The following is a 19,215-nucleotide window of genomic DNA, read 5'->3' on the forward strand; positions in this document are numbered from 1 at the left end:
ACATCACATCTTACATCTATCTTTGCAGTCACAGATGGCGTTTTAACCTGAATGCTGAGATGGGAAACCACCAAATGGAAACCAGTGACCGGTTGTTTTGGGTTTTGAGATCGATTTAGTATCTGAGGGGGGGAAAAAAAAAAACATAGACAAAATAGACAAAACATTTATAAGACATGCATATATCAGTGATGAAGATCGTCTTAGAAAACAGGAAGGTTTCTCAGTCGTACAAAGTCATTTGCTCTAACTTGACTTGGAGGGGATATAAATAGTGCAATATAAACAGGGCCTTCTGACAGGAGCCAGTCAGGGACAGATGTTAACTGCATTAGGTGGCCCATGTTATTGTTAACTAATAATGACTAACAGAGATCGAGGTTTTCACTGGTAGACTGGGACGAATCTGATCCGGATATGCTTTTATTTTTTTAGCTGGTAATTAACATATGGTCAAAACTAATTCCAGCGTAGGAAACAATTTAGTGTGTGATTGAAAGAATTAGAATGTAGAGCCCTCAGATTCCGCATAAAAGTGACTTAAAGTAAGCAGGAATAGGAATTTGCTCTGTTTCATTTTTTTTCCATCAGTGAAAATAAATGAGGTGATACACAGTTGTACTATTTTAGCCCTGAAACGGTACAATGTCGGTGTGGCTCTCGTGATTAAGTAGTGCCGTGCGCACACTAAGTATATTTCCAAATATTGCTCTGCATAGATGGATATTGGTGTTGCACTCACGTTAAATCAGAGGAAGCAAAATGACTGTATTTCTTGTTGCTTTTAACTGTTAGTTATGGTTACAGTTTTCTCCGCAAACTTGTGCCGACTGTGTATGACAGCAGGGAATCCTACTGAGGGGGAAAGTCAGGTTTTTTTTTTGTCGCTTGATGTTCAAGTTGCTCTTTGGTTGGAAAAAAACCGGGGCGCGTGGTTTGGTTTTCTGGTAACGGCCGTGCCAAAAGCGAAGTTACTGCTGGCCTAAATGAAGGCTTCAGCCGCGGCGTGCATTAAGATCCACTGGAAAACGCCGCGTTCATACCTCTGTCGGATCGGGCAGTGACGGTTCATAGAATAGTTACTGAAATATGTTTTAGGGTTTTCCTGAAATAAAGGACGAGCATAGCCTTGCTCTGTGTTCTGGTCCACAGTGATGTTTCACCCTACAACAACAGACACTGGGAAGTTTTTTTTTTTTTTTTTAATGGCTGGCAGTGAGTGCAAAGAAAAACTGCACGTCTTGCAGTTCTCTGAAAGCCAGTGTTCATTTAAATCCTGAGAAATCATATCTACGTGTGCCCTTAATTTGGAGATATCAATTACAAGTACAATTTACCTCCAAAATGAAACAAAGAAAAAGCATCACAGACACAGAAAAGAGGGTACAATGGGACTAACATTAAACACAGACAACCGGTGATTCAATGTTTGAGCATATTCATTTTTGTCTGTTTTTGCAGCAAATTAAATCTTATTTAACATTGCACAGAGTGATGCTGATTTTAAGTTATTTACCTATCCTTCCCACTTAGCATTAATAGTGTTTATAGTTGCTGATGTCTATATGGCTATTATCAGAGAAAACCACGCACTCCAGTTCCACTTTTAAACCCAAAAAGGCACTTAAATGTTGCACGAAAAAACAGGAATTGTTTGTTGAGTTTAATTATCGAAAGGCGCAGTTAAAAAAATTTCATTAGCACTGTGTAACCTCTTCATCTAATGTGGAAAAATCTGCATCATTAGTGAGACTTAATTAACACTACTCCCTTGACTGGTAAAAAAAACAAACAAACAAAAAACAAAAAACAAAAGGGGGAAGACATAATTAATTATTTTGTGCTGTTTGTTATACGACTGACTCTCTCAGGTTTGCCTGTAGGGCCAAGAGGTGTTGGTTGGGGGCAGAATGTAATAAAACCTCATTAGTAATTTCTACGGGTACAACCATGATGTTTGGCTCAGGGGATACTGGAACACACTGGGCCCCTGGGTAATGGGACAATGTCTCAACGTTAGGAGGCGCCTGGCTTGCTAGAGTTTCTAAAGCAGCCCGCTCCATCTCCTCTGCCAGGTCCACATTGCTCCCATAGAGCACTCCCAACTTCCGTGCGAGCAGCCCCTCTTTTTCTGGTGGATCCTCGTCCATTCTACCCATCCTGCTAAAGCGCTGCATAAAAGCGGCGTGGCGTATGCAGCGTTTCAGCAGGTGGTTGCGGTAAGCCCTCTGAATGACCACAGCGGCCCTCTGCTCTTCTTTGTGGCGTACCGTTGTGGTAATGGGTGCAAAGGAGTCTGAGGTGGGGTTGTTCAGGATGAACTTAGCCTCGATGCTCTCCCGCATCGCTGCCATCTCCACTGTGTCTCCCAAGACAATCTGTGTGACGGCCGACAAGACGTCCAGGCAGTGGATCCTGTCCCCAATGACCAGGGGCAGATTCATTTCAATCAGGCGAAGCCGGTTGGGCTTGGCCACCCTAAGCGGCTCCTGCAAGGCATCACAAAAATCTGAGAGCTGGCTATACTCTATGAACTGAGTTCCATCTAAATCAAACTTCTCCCAAGTCTCATTGAACATCTCAAAGTCTTCCTCACAGAGCGCGTCGCTGCTCTCCTCCTGCGCCACATTGAAGTTCTCTAAGATGATGGCGATGTACATGTTGACTACCACTAAGAATGAGATGATGATGTAGCTGCAGAAGAAAATCATGCCAATAACCGGGCTGCCACAGTTACCCCTTACGTCCGTGCCTGGGTTCTCAAAGTTTGGATCACAGTCTGGAGACTCCCTGTTCAGCATTGGAAGTAAAAGCCCATCCCAGCCTGCTGACGTTGTAATCTGAAACAAGCAGATAATGCTATTACCAAATGTCTCAAAGTTGAATATGTCATCGATTCCAGCCTCCTTTTTGACATAGGCAAAGTTTGACATGCCAAATATGGAGAAGATGAACATGATGAGGAAGAGCAGGAGACCGATATTGAACAGGGCAGGAAGTGACATCATCAGAGCGAAGAGAAGCGTCCGAATGCCCTTAGCTCCTTTAATGAGACGTAGAATCCTGCCTATTCTGGCCAGTCTGATCACTCTAAACAGAGTTGGTGACACAAAGTACTTCTCAATTAGGTCTGAGAGCATCGTACCTGAAATAAAATGAGATAAACTACAATCAGAGACAATATATGAACATCTGTTGTCTGCTTGAACGCAATATCTGGTTGCAGTGTCTAAACCATGTAATTCGAAATTGTGCTGGTCATGCATTAGGTACCCACCAGCTATTGACAAGATGACCACAACAAAATCAAAAATGTTCCATCCATTGGTGAAGAAGTACTGTCGCAGGGCAACGAGCTTCAACGTACACTCTGCGGTGAAGACAACGATGAAAGCCACGTTTACTTTAAAGAGGAAATCCTCCTTCTCTGCACTCTGATCGTCCGTCTCCACCATCATGGTCACCATGTTGAGGCAGATGAGCACCATGATGAAGATGTCAAAGAACTGCTGACTGATGAAGTCAAACACCATGCCCTGGATTGGGTTCTGCAGGTCAAAGGGGTGGGGGGCGGAGGGGTGGGGGTGGGAAATACAAATCCAATAGGGTCATTTGGCCTGTTCACACCAGCCGTGTGCAGAAAAGGTCAGCCCAGGGGTCGCCGATGACATTGTCATGCCAAGCATGCCGCGCTGATGTGTAATTGCTTCGGTTTACCTCGTTGATACATTTCAACATCAAGCAATGTAGATAATATTTACTACTGAATCTTTTCCCCAAACAATACAACACATATTACTAACATATTACTATCAGTAACTGAAATAATCATGCAGTTGTAAATGAATGACTTACTGTCGGACGTGGAATTGGCTTCTGTGGCTTCTTGGAGCCAAGTTTCTTCATGGCCTCGTAGTATTTTTTTTGTTCCTCGGTCATAAATATGTCTTTATCTCCAAAGTGCAGACACACACATAATACAAATATTATTATAGGTATCTAAATTAAGTGAAAATGAAGAAACTTAAATAAAAACATCGCTTCTGCATTGGTGCAGACTACTTCTTATAAAAAGTGCGGTACTCATCTTTTTCTTTTGTTGGTTGAAATTGTCAATGATGACACCAATGAAGAGGTTGAGTGTGAAGAAAGAGCCAAAGATGATGAAGATGACAAAGTACACGTACATGTAGAGGTTGATCTCATAAGAAGGTTGCTCCTCTACCTAAAAGCAACAAAACATTTAAATCAATAGAAAAAATTTAAGAGAAAGAAGCGCTTTATCAGTTGATAAATTTTTAAGTATATTAAGAGTGATGATGGTGAGATCACGAGTGGGATCGTGCGTGGGGAAGACACGGGATAAAAAAGGCTATACTGGAATTTGACACTAGCCAGGAAGGGCACTTGTCGATCCAGAGACAGGGGACTCGCTTTACCAGCTGTCACATATATATTAAATTTATAATCCACTAACTTAAAGTGCAGGATGGTGTTAGAAAGGGAAAGGAAAATATACAGTATGAACCGACGGCAAAGCAGCTGGATTTTTTGATGTTACTGATATTATTTCTACACATATACCCAAGAAAAAAATATATATACTTAGTCTAAATACTGTCCTCGTCATATTAGGGATTTTGTTTTGTGTAAAAGTTATATTTGGATTTGATTTTTTTTGGTGTGCTTTCCCCATTCTCCAAAAAATCTGACTAAATATACAAGTACAACGGCTTTTTTTTTTTTTTTAAAGCTATTTCACCGTTTAAGTGAGGCTGGCACATGAACCCATGAGACTATCTCACCGTCCATCAACTTATCAATTATAATTTATTAATTAAATAATCGGCCATTATAAGCAAAATGAGCTATCATGCTTTTACCTTCTCTTTGTGTTTTATTGTTGCGATCCAATCGGCATGTGAGCATCAAAGCTGTAACTAATTTACATTCACTGTATTAAGTCAGAGAGGTTAGTGACATGGTTTCATCTGAGTAAAACCTGAGTACATCTTTGCTGCTTTATCAATTTTCGCCTATTTTATTTATTTGGGTATGAGGCTGTTGTAAGCTCATATTCCCTTTCAGTTTCACAGAAAAACCTTAAAGGTGTCAATGATTAGTGGTAATGATTGCTGGATCAAAATTCTGCAAAATGCATTTTGTAACTTTTTTTTTTTTTTTACACAGGTATATATAATCCATCGTGAATATGAAATGAAACTATTTACAAAATAGTAGAACTATTTACTATTTTATTTCAAATAAATCTTCATTTTCAAATACTGGGTATTCTGAAAAAGAAAATATACATTACATCCATATTTGAAGCTAATGAGAGACAGGCTGATATCTGGAAATTAGTGAGAAGACAACCATATGTTGTCTCAACTGCTGTTCTAAATATTTGGTCATATCGTAACACTGCAAAAACAAAGTTTATATGCATGAAGAAAAAAAGAATAAGGTTATGCAGTGAGACCAAAATCCCAAATGAAAGCTACATGTAACGTTTCAGTGCTAAATTGACTGTGAATAATTACCTCTCTTGAGTCAACAGCAGCATACATGATGTCCATCCAACCTTTAAAAGTCGCCTGCAAGTACAGAGAACATCGTCTCACAATGCGTTTCATCGTACACAACGACTTAAGCTTCTTTCACCAACGGGATCCCTCACCACTTGAAGCAGGGACAGGTAGCCTTTTCCAACATTGTCATAGTTGACTTTGACGTTGACCCAGCGAGCCTCCTGCGTGGCTTCTTTGATGGCCATGCAGTCGCTCCTGTTGTTGACCTCAGTGATGGGGAAAAGCTCCTCTGTGGTGGTGTTGATGCAGCGGTAGAACTTGCCGGCGAACAGGTTGACTCCCATGATGCTGAAGATGAGCCAGAAGATCAAACACACCAGAAGCACGTTGAAGATGGAGGGAATCGCCCCAATAAGAGCGTTCACCACCACCTGCCCAACAGAGAGGATTTCTTTTAGAAATATAAATAAGTATATAGAATTATTTCCTAAGGTATTTTTTTTTTGTAAGACTGAGCAATAAACTTGGTATGAGTCAATGCTAAGATCAGTCATTGCTGACGCTCTTACCTCAGTCAGCTCTGTTAATACAGCCATTGTGTAAGCATGCATACGACAAACACAACAGGGAAAAGCTGATCATATTAGTATGAATGCATTAAACGTTCTAAATCAATGTTAACCATGCACCTTGCTCAAATGTTGGGCATCAACATCCAAAAACTTACCCTCATCCCTTCAAATCTCGACAACGCTCGGAGAGGCCTTAACGCCCTGAGGGTTCTGAGGGATTTGATTGGTCCAAGGTCAGAGTAGCCCAGCCAGTTGGCAACTAAACTAATCAGGGAAATCTAGGGCAGAATCAAAATCATTTCCTATTCAAGTGTTACCACGGACTTCATCTGATGTAAAACGTGCATGTATGTGCGTTCTATTGAAAGTTTTGCACGAAGGGCCAACACTGAAACAGGACATCAAAACTTACATCTACAATGAAAAAGTCTAACCAACACCAGGCGTTGGTGAAGTAGGTCTTGAAGCCATACGCCACCCATTTAAGGAGCATCTCGATGACAAAGACGTAGGTGAAAACTTTGTCAGCAAACTCCAGGACAATTTTGATGGTTCGGCGTCTTTCTATGTATATGTCTTCAAAGGCCTGCCAAAAGACGACATTCGATACCTAGATACACGTCCTAACAGTATTACAGTATCTTAACGCGACCATAAAACAGTCAACATTTCTAAATTTGTTGCACTGATGACAGCACTCACCAGGGCTCCGCTGCTGAGCAGGATCATAAAGATTATGAAGGTTTCAAACCAGTCATGCTCCACAATAGTGAAGCAAGTCCTACGGAGGTTCCACCATTTCTTGCCTTTACCTTGGGTGATGTCCACAGTCAGACACGGCCAGCGCCTCACACAGTCTGGGGAGAGAGGAGAGGTCTAGGATTACTCCAGAAGATGTCAGATTTCGATTTCGACGAGTTCACAGTTCACGGTTATTTCATTCTGTTTTACAGGTGGGCCATACTGTCAGTGAAGCAGGCCTCTGGCTCCACTGGGTCTGGCTCTTCTTCCTCCATTTCTTCTGCTTCCGGGTCAGGTGGCTGGTAGTCCACTGTGCTGCATACTGAAGAATCCCCGTCACTCAAAGCACCCATCAGCTGGTCAGGAATCACAAATGCAGACGAGTTACAAGGCCACGACGCAAAATATACATCATTCATCTTTTCCCCCACTTATTTTGAGCAGAACCGATATACAGTTATCACCCCCCACATACGTCAACCTGTAGTACAGGATTAAAGATTTTAAATGGTAACAAGAGTTGCTTTCGTTCATAGACTTGGAGACTAAAATAATTATATGTAGGTCTGTAGAGTTACTCACTTTGACAAGTCTCGGCATACCACTTTCACCTTCTGGGTTTTCCTGAAATAGAGCAAAAGACAATGAACTTCAGTAAACGTTCATAAGCAGTAAGACAAACGTATCCTGCACGCAAGTTTATTTTCCAGAAAAATATTTCGCTGTGAAGTGCTCTTCTCGTTACTGTGTGTGCATGTACAAGCTGCATGACTGACATCTCCCTCACTCTCCCGCTGGCTTTCCTGCACCTGCTAGGGAGGGAGAGTTTACACCATTCCCTTTACCGTTACCATTTTTCATTAATACTTGGACTTTGGTGACCTCATGTCAGCTCTAATCAACACCAACGTGTGAAAACACCTGTTTGGGTGTGCAGGACCCTCTAAGCAGAGAAATCTTAAAGGCCCTGCTCATCCACACAAATATTTTTATTTATTCTGGACCTCTGCTCAGGTTAAAACTTGGCAAACCTATGCTGGGAATTAAGTGAGGTTGTCAAACTACATGTACCAGTAAGAATGATAAAGGCAGGGTCTAAGCTGTACAGTCCCAATAGATGCAACAAAGCTAGACGGAGTGTGAGGGAAATGTCGATCTGTCTACTCGGGCACATTAACACTCATAACGTAACGCATGATATCTTATAAAACTACCTAATTGCGTCCCTACAGCTCAATACATAAATCACAGCGTTGCACTGGATCATCCCCTGCCCCCTTCTTTGCAAGATGCAGGGGTCATTTTTGGGTAATTTGTGCATGATGGTCACGTTCAATCTGGCTTTTAGTTTGTCTGATGTTGGATAGCATTCTGCTTGTGCCAGCGTCATGAAAGAAGGTGAAATACTCTCGGCTTTACTGCTCTGTAATTTTATCCTGATTGGTTGAGCATACTGTATGTGTGCAAATTTCAGTGTGCAACATTACGAGATGGTCGACAAAGCATCAATGCGACAAAGCCAATTAGAGAGGTCAGCCTGTGTTCGGAAAACCCAGTCTATGTTGTTTTAGCTGTCATTTTGAGATTGATAGCGACATAAAAGTTATACATCTTTGAATATAGATTGATAGATAGATAGACAGATTTTCCTTAAATAGCCTCTTTCTTACTGGGTTCTGGTGGTTATTCTTTTCATCTAAAACCTTTGAGCCATGAGCATCGTCATCATCTTCATCATCCTCGTCGAGGTTTTCAAAGTCTGACTCTCCTTGGGCGATTGGCACACTGAGACTGAACTCTCCATCCACAATAAATCCAGAAGGCTGGCCTTCAACTAAGCAATTAGATATACCATCTGCCATTTTGAAATTCTGACTGGTGTCCAAGTGGTTCATTTCAATTCCCTCCGTTTTAGGGTCCGTGCCGTCCACCGGACCCTCATCAGGCTCCTGGGGTTTCCTGCCGAGAATCTGCAGGAGCATTCGAACGACGAACGTCTTGAACCAGTCGACGCCCCGTGTGATCCTGCCGATGGCAATCTGGAGGTTGTTCATCTCTCCGTCATCGTCCCCCGCTGAGAGGTTGTCTCCGCTGAACGAGCTGAGCAGCAGGGCCAGGAAGAGGTTCAGCACCTGAGGGCAAAGAGACGTGCAGGAGTGATGGGCGCAATGAAAAATACACGCTAAAATGTAAATCTGATATTTCAAGCAATATCTGGATTTTTTTCAGTTTATATCTTTGATCAGCGATCGAGGATTAAATTATCATAAATGTTTTTTCCAGAATTAAGAGGGAGTGAATACGTTATAGTGCCGTATGAATCCCCAAGCTTTTGGTCACTGGTGAAAGTGTGCCATCATTGCTTAACTAAACACAGAAGTTTTGCCTAGCTCAAATACACATTAAATATCAAATTGGTCCTGTGATGATGCATCAGTAAATATTATGTTGTCTGCCTCGTGTTGCAGATGTAGCTATCTTTAGTTTCTTAAACCTGTGAGTCAATTTCTCGGTTCCTATTTCCTGGGTTTAGCGGGAGATCATGATTACAAGGGCCAGTGGCAGGCTGATCCCTCTCATTCCAGTGTCGGAGGTGTGAATCAGTAAAGAGGGCTGAGGGGAAAGGATGAGCTGGACACAACCCAAGCCCGACAGTGGAGGTTATAGCGTTTTCAGTACTGGAGATGAACAAGATAATGCTCCCACGTTCTCAGAAATATCACGCAGGCGATTCCGGCCTTTTAAATTTAGTTTCCTTTAGAGCAGCTCTAGTAAACCTGATGACGTGAGAGGTTCGGTCATCGTCTTTAGGGGATAGTTTGACATTTAAAAAGGAATTTGCCAAGTTGTTTTCTTGCTCGAGCATTAGACAAGAAGAGCCAATGAAACTCTCATGAATCTCAGTTAAATCTGAGGCTACAGCCAGCAGTCAGTTACCTTAGTCTAGTTTATCTTAGCTTATTATAAAGACTGGAAATGGGGAAAAGGTCAAAAAAAAAAAAAAAAAAAAATCTGCCACCAGCACCTCTAATTAACATGTAATATCTTGCTTGTTTAATGCGTTAAAAAAACAAAACGAAAGTGTAGAGACGACAAGCTGTGGTTTTGGGTGGGGTTATGTGGAGGACTATTTCTTGGCACAGTGCCTGGAACAGTGATTTTCTGGGGTCTTGTCATCACCGTGAGCTTCCCAGGGCAATCAGCAGTTGTGCAGGAAAAAAACAAACCAGATATATATAGACTTTGTTACCTTTGGACAGAGCCAGGCTAGCTTTTTTCCCCCTGCTTTCAGTGTTTATGCTAAGCCAAGCGACTGGTGGCTGTAGCTTCATATTTTAACGGGCTGATAAAAGACAGTGGTATTGATCTTCTCACCAAACTCTGGGCAAAAAAAAAAAAAATGTTTAAAAAATGCATATTTAAGTCAATAAAGAACCCTATGAGATCTGGGGAATTCAGGAGCATATTTGATTACGTGTGGACAGAACAACCAGCAGGTCCCTAAACATGCACGTTACATCTACTCTGTTCCATATGCTGCAGTGCTGAAGGCCCAATGTGATTACCTCCCCATCAATTACAGCTCAATCTGCTATCAGATGACTTTTCCTTAACACCCGGTCCCCGCTGCCACCTGAGCTCTGCTCGCTCAGCTGTCTGTGTTTGTTCCCTCAGTGGCAGCGTGCTTACTTGAGCCGGATCTTAGCACATACTCAAGGTCAAAACCACTGTTTGGTAGCTCAGGTCATTTGGTTTAAATAGAAACCCCCCTCCCACGAAGTGCGTAAGTGTAGTATTTGCCTTTATGTCAGCGCAGATAGTGTGCATTTATGCGCGAGATGAGTGTACAGTGGAGTAAGGGTGGAGGGTTGGGGTTAGAGTGCGAGACACAAAAAAAACCCATGATAATATTGGCTCAGTGCGGTCAGCGCGATACTTTTGTTAGCACTTGACAATGAGCCATTTCCTTTTCATTTCTATGAATAACCTTACCGGAAACAGTTTTGGCTCTCGTCATTAAATATGATGCCGATTAAATATTACGTCTGAGAGTGATCATCTGTATGGCCTTGTCCTGTGAGGCCAGAGTAAAATGTCAAGGACAACATTTTCATGCGTCAGACTCTCCGGATTCTTCACTGAGCATCACAAACTCTGCTGTCTCTTCAGGCAAATTCACACCGACACTGTGTGAAAAGGTCAGTGCAGCTGAATCAATTTAACACTCATCTCTGGTATATCTGTGAGCATCCGTTCAAGGATCCTGATACGTTGTTGGTGGCCCGAAACAACAAAAACATGCCACGTACAGTATGTTGTACACTGTCTGTTGTGTGTTCATGTATGACTCAATCTGTAATACCTAATATGCTGTAATGCCCCCTTACGGAAACAGTTTTCTCCCAAACTGTGTCGGTCTGTCCTCGGCATCCTTCAGCTGAGGGGTTAACCGTAGACTGCTTAGATACGCAGACCACAAAATCTCCTGGCATCATAATAAGTAACTGTTAGGTTTAGAAATATTTAAAAAAAAACAGTTTGTCAGCTTTACAGTGACACAGTAGTGACAGTCGTTCGGTTTGGATATTGCGTATGTAGTTGAGCGGCAGCATCTGTATGCATGTAGAATGTAGATAAGAGTAAAATTTTCACTTAAATTTTGTTTTAAACTGAAAAAGAAACATTGAGGAACCGAGAAACAACAGGTGGAAAATGTGACAGTTGATCGTTCGTGCACAAATTATATCAGCGGTGAGGTCGCACAAAAATTCTGTGACCATGTGACCATCCGAGTACAGATTCAAAGCTGAAACACTTGTGTCACTAGAGTTGCACAGGGACACGGATACACACACACACACACACACACACACACACACACACACACACACACACACACACACACACACATATTATATTACAAGTAACGTACAAATTTTGGCCCCACATTTGCAGCTGACGGCAGGACCAAAACTCGTACTTGAAACTTCAATGTGTGTGCAGCTTCCACCCCTCTCAGTGAAGGACTCTGAATGCCGAGTTTCACGCACAGTTTTCAGCTTTGAATCTGTAGTTGGATGATTTTTTTTCCTGAAGCAACAAACACTCAACAACAGAGTTAGCTATCTGGCAGTGTATCAGTAGTGAATGAATAACTGTGGCACTTACCACTAGATTTCCAATGACCATGACCATCATGAAGACAACTAAACACATCCCAGCTCCGGCCACCTCCATGCAGTCCCACATGGTCTCGATCCACTCCCCGCACAGGATGCGGAACACGATGAGGAACGAGTGGAAGAAGTCGTTCATGTGCCAGCGTGGAAGCTCGCAGTCCAAGGAGATCTTGCACACGCAGTCCTTGTAGCTCTTGCCAAAGAGCTGCATGCCCACCACGGCGAAGATGAAGACAATGATGGCCAGCACCAGAGTCAGGTTTCCTAAAGCTCCTACCGAGTTACCAATGATCTTGATCAGCATGTTGAGCGTGGGCCAGGATTTGGCTAATTTGAAGACACGAAGCTATCTCCAACACAGGAAAAGCACAAAACAAGACAGTGAATAACGTAGAGAGTAGTGTCGCTGTGGTAAACGGATACAAATAAATTCAATCAATGTTTCTCACCAGACGGAAAGACCTCAGGACAGAGAGCCCCTGGACATTCGCCAGCCCCAACTCCACTAGACTGAGAGTCACAATGATGCTGTCGAAAATGTTCCAGCCGGCTTGAAAGTAATAGTACGGATCCATGGCAATGAGCTTGAAGAACATTTCCGCCGTGAAGATCCCAGTGAAAACCTATAGAGGTAAAGATTTTCTCTTACAAGAACTAACAAAATCGAGTCTGATGTGCTGGAACATTTCTGCAATGAAATTTAAAATCCAATGCGGCACATATTCACCAGATTCCCCACTGAGAGCATGTAGTCGAATTCCGGGGTCATGGGGTAGTGCTCCATGGCCATGAAGAGGGTGTTGAGCACGATGCAGATGGTGATGGCCAAGTCGACAAAAGGGTCCATCACCACAAAGTACATCCACTTTTTAAAGACCACCCAGGACGTGCAGCATTCCCACTTCAGGAACATCTCGGCAAACTTGTACCAGCCGGGTGGGCACGGTCTCTGAGACTCATCCAACTCTAGACAAAGACACACAGAGAGGAATAACAATTAGGTAGTCCACCGTCGATTTTATCAAAGCATATGTGTCATCTTTAAGTGATAATAAGGATACAGCTAACAGAATCCAATGCTGAGTGGCATTAAAATTCTTGCTGTGCCAGGTCCTAGTTGAGCTAAAATAGCCCAAGCTTAACACCGTGAGGGTGCGACACTGAATTGCTAAGGGGGATTTTCCCCCGGACACAATGTGACTAGCCCGACTGTGGCAAGCACTAGACAATGCTACTGTATTAGCCCTGGATAAATGAGTGTATAATGTTAACAACCGCTTGATAATCTAAGCAATTACAACTCACATTAGAGCATCGCCTCAATGAACCTGCAACTAAGCCTGGTGTATTTCTTCATTCCCTGAAGGCACTTGACACCTCTAGATACTTCCACCCTGCCGCTTAGCATAAAAACACCACCCTGAAATAGGCATCACGGTGTTGTGTCATCTACTTATTTTAGTGTAATGGAAGATAGAAAATAGTCATAAGTAAATTCTAAATCTAGGGATTCTGTATGACAGTTGCCAGAGCATTATCAATTCAAATTTTCTATCTTCATTGGCACTGTACCTTCCATAGCAGCTGCAGTGAGCACAGTCATAGCACTAGCAGATCTCTGTGTCAGGCCTGTTTCGTCCAGATGAAGCATGCTGTGCACAGAGCCTAGCGACTTCTCCCTGAGTTCATAATCTGCAGCAGACTGTAAAATATGTTGATAAACTTTCAGCATACATAAAACTCTGTCAGCTGTAAGCACATGAAGAAACCTCACCAACCAGACTAACCTCATGCATGGTGGGCGCTCTGACCAACAGGCGGGGAATGACTCTCCCATTACAATCCTTGACAGTTTCGTCGTGCTCGAGACTCCCTTCCTCGTCCGCCAACTCGGACGATGTGTGATGACTGAGCGACTTCTTACTGGTAAGAGTGACTCGGCTCCCAAGAATTTGAGCCTGTTGGGTGAAATGTTCAGTTTTACTGCAAACGTTGTCATTTATTTGTTGACAATTGACACCTTTCGTTCCTTCTTTTATAAATTTAAAATCCGTTCATCGCGCTGCATGGAGGTCTCACATGGGGCCGGGGATTACTGCGACACTAAAAACTGCATTGGGGGGCCGTTGTTATTGAGTGATGTAGAAACTGTATTTATTTTGTATTATCATGACGTGGCCGATACCTGATCTGCTCAATAAGGTCAGTATCAGCTTAGAAAGTAAATCCAGTCTACTGGATCTGCACAGCCCTGGCCGGTTGCATCGTTATTTCTTGCGATAGTTACCTGTTCTTGATTCTTGAGTTTCTCCAGTAGCCGCTGGAACTCCTCCTCTTTCTCTATGGCCTCTCGCTGAGACGCCTGGTTCTGCTCATCATAAGCCATGGCTACCACAGCCAGGATGAGGTTGATGAGGTAGAAGGAGCCCAGAAAGATAACCACCACAAAGAACAGCATGTACGTCTTACCAGCCGCCCGCAGGATCTGTGTTTGGAGCAAAAAAGAAGCTACGAGAACTAAGGACAAGTTTCTTTTCATAACTTTAATTATGAAATGAAAAAGTTCCAAGCTAGAGGTCGTAAGTAGCGGTTGCAGCAAATGAAAGAAGTGCCAACCAGCTGGAAAAGGTTCTCCCAGTAGTCCTGGGTCATGAGTCTGAAGAGGGCCAGGAAGGCCCAGCCAAAAGAGTCAAAGCTGGTGTAGCCGAAGTTGGGGTTCCTGCCAGCCTTCATGCATGTGAATCCTTCGGGGCACTTTCTATGAACAGGGAAGGAGAGTCAGCGCGCCACGGTCGCTCTCCCAGACTCCAAATCGCAATCAACACCATACAATCGCGATAAATGTCAGTGAGATTTTTAACATTGACACTTGGTTATGGCACATAGACACAAACAGCTCGAAAGATGACCGGACCAGATCGAGCGGACCAAATTAGCATGGAGGTCTCAGTGCGGATAACACATACCCAGCATCAGAGCTGTTTCCGCAAAGTAGAGCATCTTGGCTGCCTTCCAAAAAATAGTGATTCTCTATAACGAAAGAAAGTAAAATCAGCAGTGAAATCTGCTCCAGTGTGGACAAAATCACAAAGCTTAAATAAGAGGCATAACGCGTGGCAAATTTACCTGCGTTTTCAATATATTCCATAAAATTGAAGGTACTGTTGGAATATGTTGTGTGATTGACGCCCAAGGTGTCGTTGAAGGACGCGGCGTCACTGAACAGTGACGTGGCGTTCAAAAACTCAAATGAAGTTTCATTTGTTTCAATGGGCCATCGCACACACTTGTGACGCAGGTTTCCCATGAAAAGCTGAAGGCCAACGAGGGCAAAAACCGCGAGAGCAAAGACAGTCAGAATCATGACATCCACCATTTTCTTCACTGACTGGATCAAAGCGGCCACGATGGTTTTCAAACCTGACAAAATACAAGTAATGTGTTTGTAAGGGGCGTATCACTGAATGCCATACAGCTCTGCAGCAGCAAATGATAATCAACGTAGGAAATGATTCATGTAATACTGAGCAGTTACCCTATTAATCTACAATCACAAAACAATATAAAATTGAAATAAAAAGATGATCATGAAAACATCAAATTTTAGGTAAAGTGAAGTCATATACTGTCTCCTTTATAAAATACACACTCATACTCAGTCACGTACACACACACACAGAGAATATTATTGAATGTTAAAAATACCAGGAATCACAGTAATTGTTTTAAGGGCTCGAAGTACACGAAATGTCCTGAGGGCTGACACATTGCCGAGGTCAACAAACTCAGTGACGTATCTGTGGAAAGACATGAAAAGAACGAATCAGAGCCAACAGCCAGATTAGACCCCACATGCCATCGATTCATTTTTCCTATTTGAACGGGGTGCGGTATGAGAGCTGTCCACATAAAATGCACAAATCAGCACAGTATCGGCTTCCATGGCTACAGATAGTTTGATTCAAAAATGTTTAGCTATTGCCTCTGCTTTAGATGTTTGTCTAGTGTCGCTGATGACACGATAAAAAAGCATCCGGGCCGTTTTTCCGTTACCAAATGAAGACTTCCCGGTTTGACACAGGGGGCGCTCGGATACTCACGCCATGCTGATCACCATGAAATCCAGCCAGTTCCACGGATCGCGAAGGAATGTAAAAGATCCAAAACAGAAACCTCTGGACAGCACTTTGACTGTGGCCTCAAAGGTATAAATACCAGTAAAAACGTACCTAGAGGGAAAATCATGCAGCGGGGCTTCAGTGAAGGAGGGGTGATAGAATATAACGCAGGAACTATTGAAAATAAAAATAAAAAATAGAAAAATAGAAAAAGGAAAAGAGAAGGTACTCACTCAACAGTTTTACTCCATGCTGGTGGGTTGCTCATCGTCATGAATACACAATTCGACAGAATCGTAATCATGATGAACATGCTAAATAATTTAATTCAGTATTAAGGAAACAGACACGGACATTGTACGTGTAAGCAGACCCCCCCCACCTGCCCTTTACGCATCGTTTAAACCCAAACACACACAAAAAAAAAAAAAATTCACAAGCTCGGGCAACAGTCGTTTCGAAGGATATGAATGTATGAGAATTTTGATGGCTCCTCTCCTGACCGAGCTAAAGGGGCTCAGAATGTAGCAGGCTGGTTCGGCGTTGAACCTGTAGATGGTGTTTCCTTTGCTGATCACGATGAACGTCTGAAAGAACAAAACACAAAAGATTATCCGCAGAGACGCAAGCGGTTCAGACAAAAGAAAAAACAGCGTTTCCGACACAAAAAACTCGGTGGGGACAATCCCGAAAATAACGCTTGAACATATACAGGCGGTGAGTGAAAATAGTTGACATTGCGCAGGGGGATACTGTGTGAGGTTGTAGTAACAGAAGTTAATGTCGAGTAACGCATCCTGTCGTGTGTTCAGGTTAGGTGTGAGGACAGGGTCAAGCTCAATAAATACTAAGTGCGCGCAGTGCGCCTTTTATTGCCATGTGAGCCCTGGTGATCTTGGACTGACTTTCTGTGCTCCGTAGAACGGGTCCAGGTCCTCCAGGGGTGTGTTGAGCATCTCTGGCGGAGGGTCTCCGTAGATCATGGGCAGGCTCTTGCCCGCCTCCAGGTCAACGTTCGGGCCCGCCGGCTCGTCCTCCTCTTGCCCCGCTACTTCCGGGGCCTTTTTTCTTTCCCCCTGGAGCCTCTCGATCTCCGCCAGCGATTCCCGGGTGAAGGGGTGGAACGCATAGGTGCCTGGGGGAGGGAGCAGGGTCGCCATCTTCGCATCGCGAAGGGATACCGCCTCGCCGGGGTTTCCCTAGAAGAAGCTGGAGGGAGGACAGTCGGTGAAGACGGGAAACGCAATGCGCGACCAGCTGCAGCTTTTGACACGGGGGTCCCGCTGTGGCGCGCAATTGATTAACCGATTCACAATCGATCGACGGAAAATGAATCGGAAACTCTCTTGATCATCATTTGATCGACACTTTTTTTTCTGGCAAAAGTGGAAAACACCCATCAGCTTCTCGAGCGTTTGCTACTTTACTTCGTCTTCTGCGATTTAGAAACTGAACATCTCCAGGGTTTAGACTGTTAGTCAGACAAAACTAGACGTCGGAAGACCTTAACTTTAGCTTTGGGAAACTATAGGAGCTGTTTTCCAATATCTTCTGACATTTTTTTTTTTTAGACCAGGCAATTCATAGAGAAAATAATCGGCAGATTAATAGATAAAGAAAATAATCGTCATTTGCAGCCCTTAAATATTTTTGATTGCATTATATATTTTTAACATTACAACAAATACCAATGACACCAGAGCCCAAATTTACATTAAAAAAAAAAAAATGGTCTGACCAACAGACATAAACCCCAAAGTGTTGAGTTTACAGTGAAATAAAAAGGGAGACATTTTGTTATTTTCACGTGATAAATTACTTTAAATACATCTTAAAAAGTCACCAATGTATTTTCTGATGATCAATTAATCGAGTAAATTCCCGCAGTAATCCTTAAGAAGCAGAAGAAGAAGAAAGACATTTTGCTACACAAACGTATCGGTCTTGTACGTTTTTCTATCATCTTCGCCCTTTGGTGAAATACTAGTTGTACCTCTTCTGACCTCAGACAATGATTCGAATAAAACGATCTGAAAACTCCACTTTTTCGGCGGAACTGCTCAATAAATAAATAAATAAAAAACCATCGACATTTGAATCCCCGCGATGAGGCAACACGTGTAGGCACAGCTTTGTTTTAAGGGGGTCACGAGCCAAAAAAAAAAAAAAAAGGGTTGGGAACCGCTGGGCCAGAGGTTTATATCTCCGTACCTGTCCCGAGTCTCGGTAATGATCATAGTCCTGAGGGTCGCTTTGACCTATGTCCAAGCCCCTGCGCCCTGTGCCCTACATCTCTGTCCCCTCGCTACACCCGGGGGCCCCCTGAGGGCGTCGAGACGGCGACAAATGGACAGGACCCGCTCAGGAGCGGGACGGGAGCTCGGACTTTCCCACCGTTCTAAAGAGACCGTGACATTACTCGTGTACATCAGATTACTTATTAGCTTAGCAGACGCTCCGCGTCGGGTCCAAGTGGCGTTTGCTTACACCCTTCCCTGTGTTTAGCAACCGGCCGAGATCCTTCGGTTTCGTCTGGAGCAGCTAAGGTTAAGCTGCTGCTGCTGTACTGGCAAAAAAAAAAAAAAAATGTCCATTGCATTCTCCTGCCTTTGTCTAGCATTTATTAAAATATGCTTTGGAACAGTTCAAACGCACGTAGGATGGACCTAAAACAAAAGGTATCGACGCTTCTCCATGGTTGTAAGTGGTTGTGACTTTACAACCAACTTATCCTCAAAGTGGTATCTCACCAAACGAGAACTGTGTGTGTGTGTGTGTGTGTGTGTGTGTGTGTGTGTGTGTGTGTGTGTGTGTGCAATCTTGACTTGAAATAAGTCCAGAGGGAACGTGTATTTTACCAGACGGCGACAGCATTAGTATGCACGTTTCAAATGTTGCAGATGTCGCGTTGATGTGCTTTTCACCAAACGTGAAAATGGATTCAAGGAAAATTGTTTGCATACACAGTAGTAGAGCAAAAAAAATAAAAATAAAAAATAAAATAAATTTTAAAAAAAAACCTCATAAACAAGGCTCAACCAGGATTCGGTAAATCCTACAAAACCAAATTTCA

The 19,215-nt window shown here is 43.1% G+C and overlaps 1 protein-coding gene across 1 annotated transcript; it reads right to left on the bottom strand.

The window, feature by feature from the left end:
• Positions 1–1,193: 1,193 nt before the first annotated feature.
• Positions 1,194–17,302, bottom strand: scn4aa (sodium channel, voltage-gated, type IV, alpha, a). Its single transcript, XM_040134892.1, has 26 exons — positions 17,048–17,302; positions 16,611–16,729; positions 16,376–16,465; positions 16,125–16,253; positions 15,730–15,821; positions 15,151–15,444; positions 14,991–15,054; positions 14,641–14,782; positions 14,312–14,509; positions 13,812–13,982; positions 13,597–13,726; positions 12,752–12,990; positions 12,474–12,647; positions 12,014–12,370; positions 8,515–8,976; positions 7,427–7,468; positions 7,068–7,200; positions 6,806–6,960; positions 6,516–6,689; positions 6,259–6,381; positions 5,681–5,962; positions 5,544–5,597; positions 4,088–4,225; positions 3,856–3,960; positions 3,278–3,548; positions 1,194–3,145 (listed from the first exon to the last, which is right to left on the bottom strand). The coding sequence occupies exons 1-26, from the start codon at positions 17,300–17,302 to the stop codon at positions 1,851–1,853; spliced, it is 5,688 nt and encodes a 1,895-aa protein (XP_039990826.1). The 3' UTR covers positions 1,194–1,850.
• Positions 17,303–19,215: the final 1,913 nt, after the last annotated feature.

Source organism: Xiphias gladius, chromosome 9, assembly GCF_016859285.1.
Source record: "Xiphias gladius isolate SHS-SW01 ecotype Sanya breed wild chromosome 9, ASM1685928v1, whole genome shotgun sequence".
Taxonomy (NCBI): Eukaryota; Metazoa; Chordata; class Actinopteri; order Istiophoriformes; family Xiphiidae; genus Xiphias; species Xiphias gladius.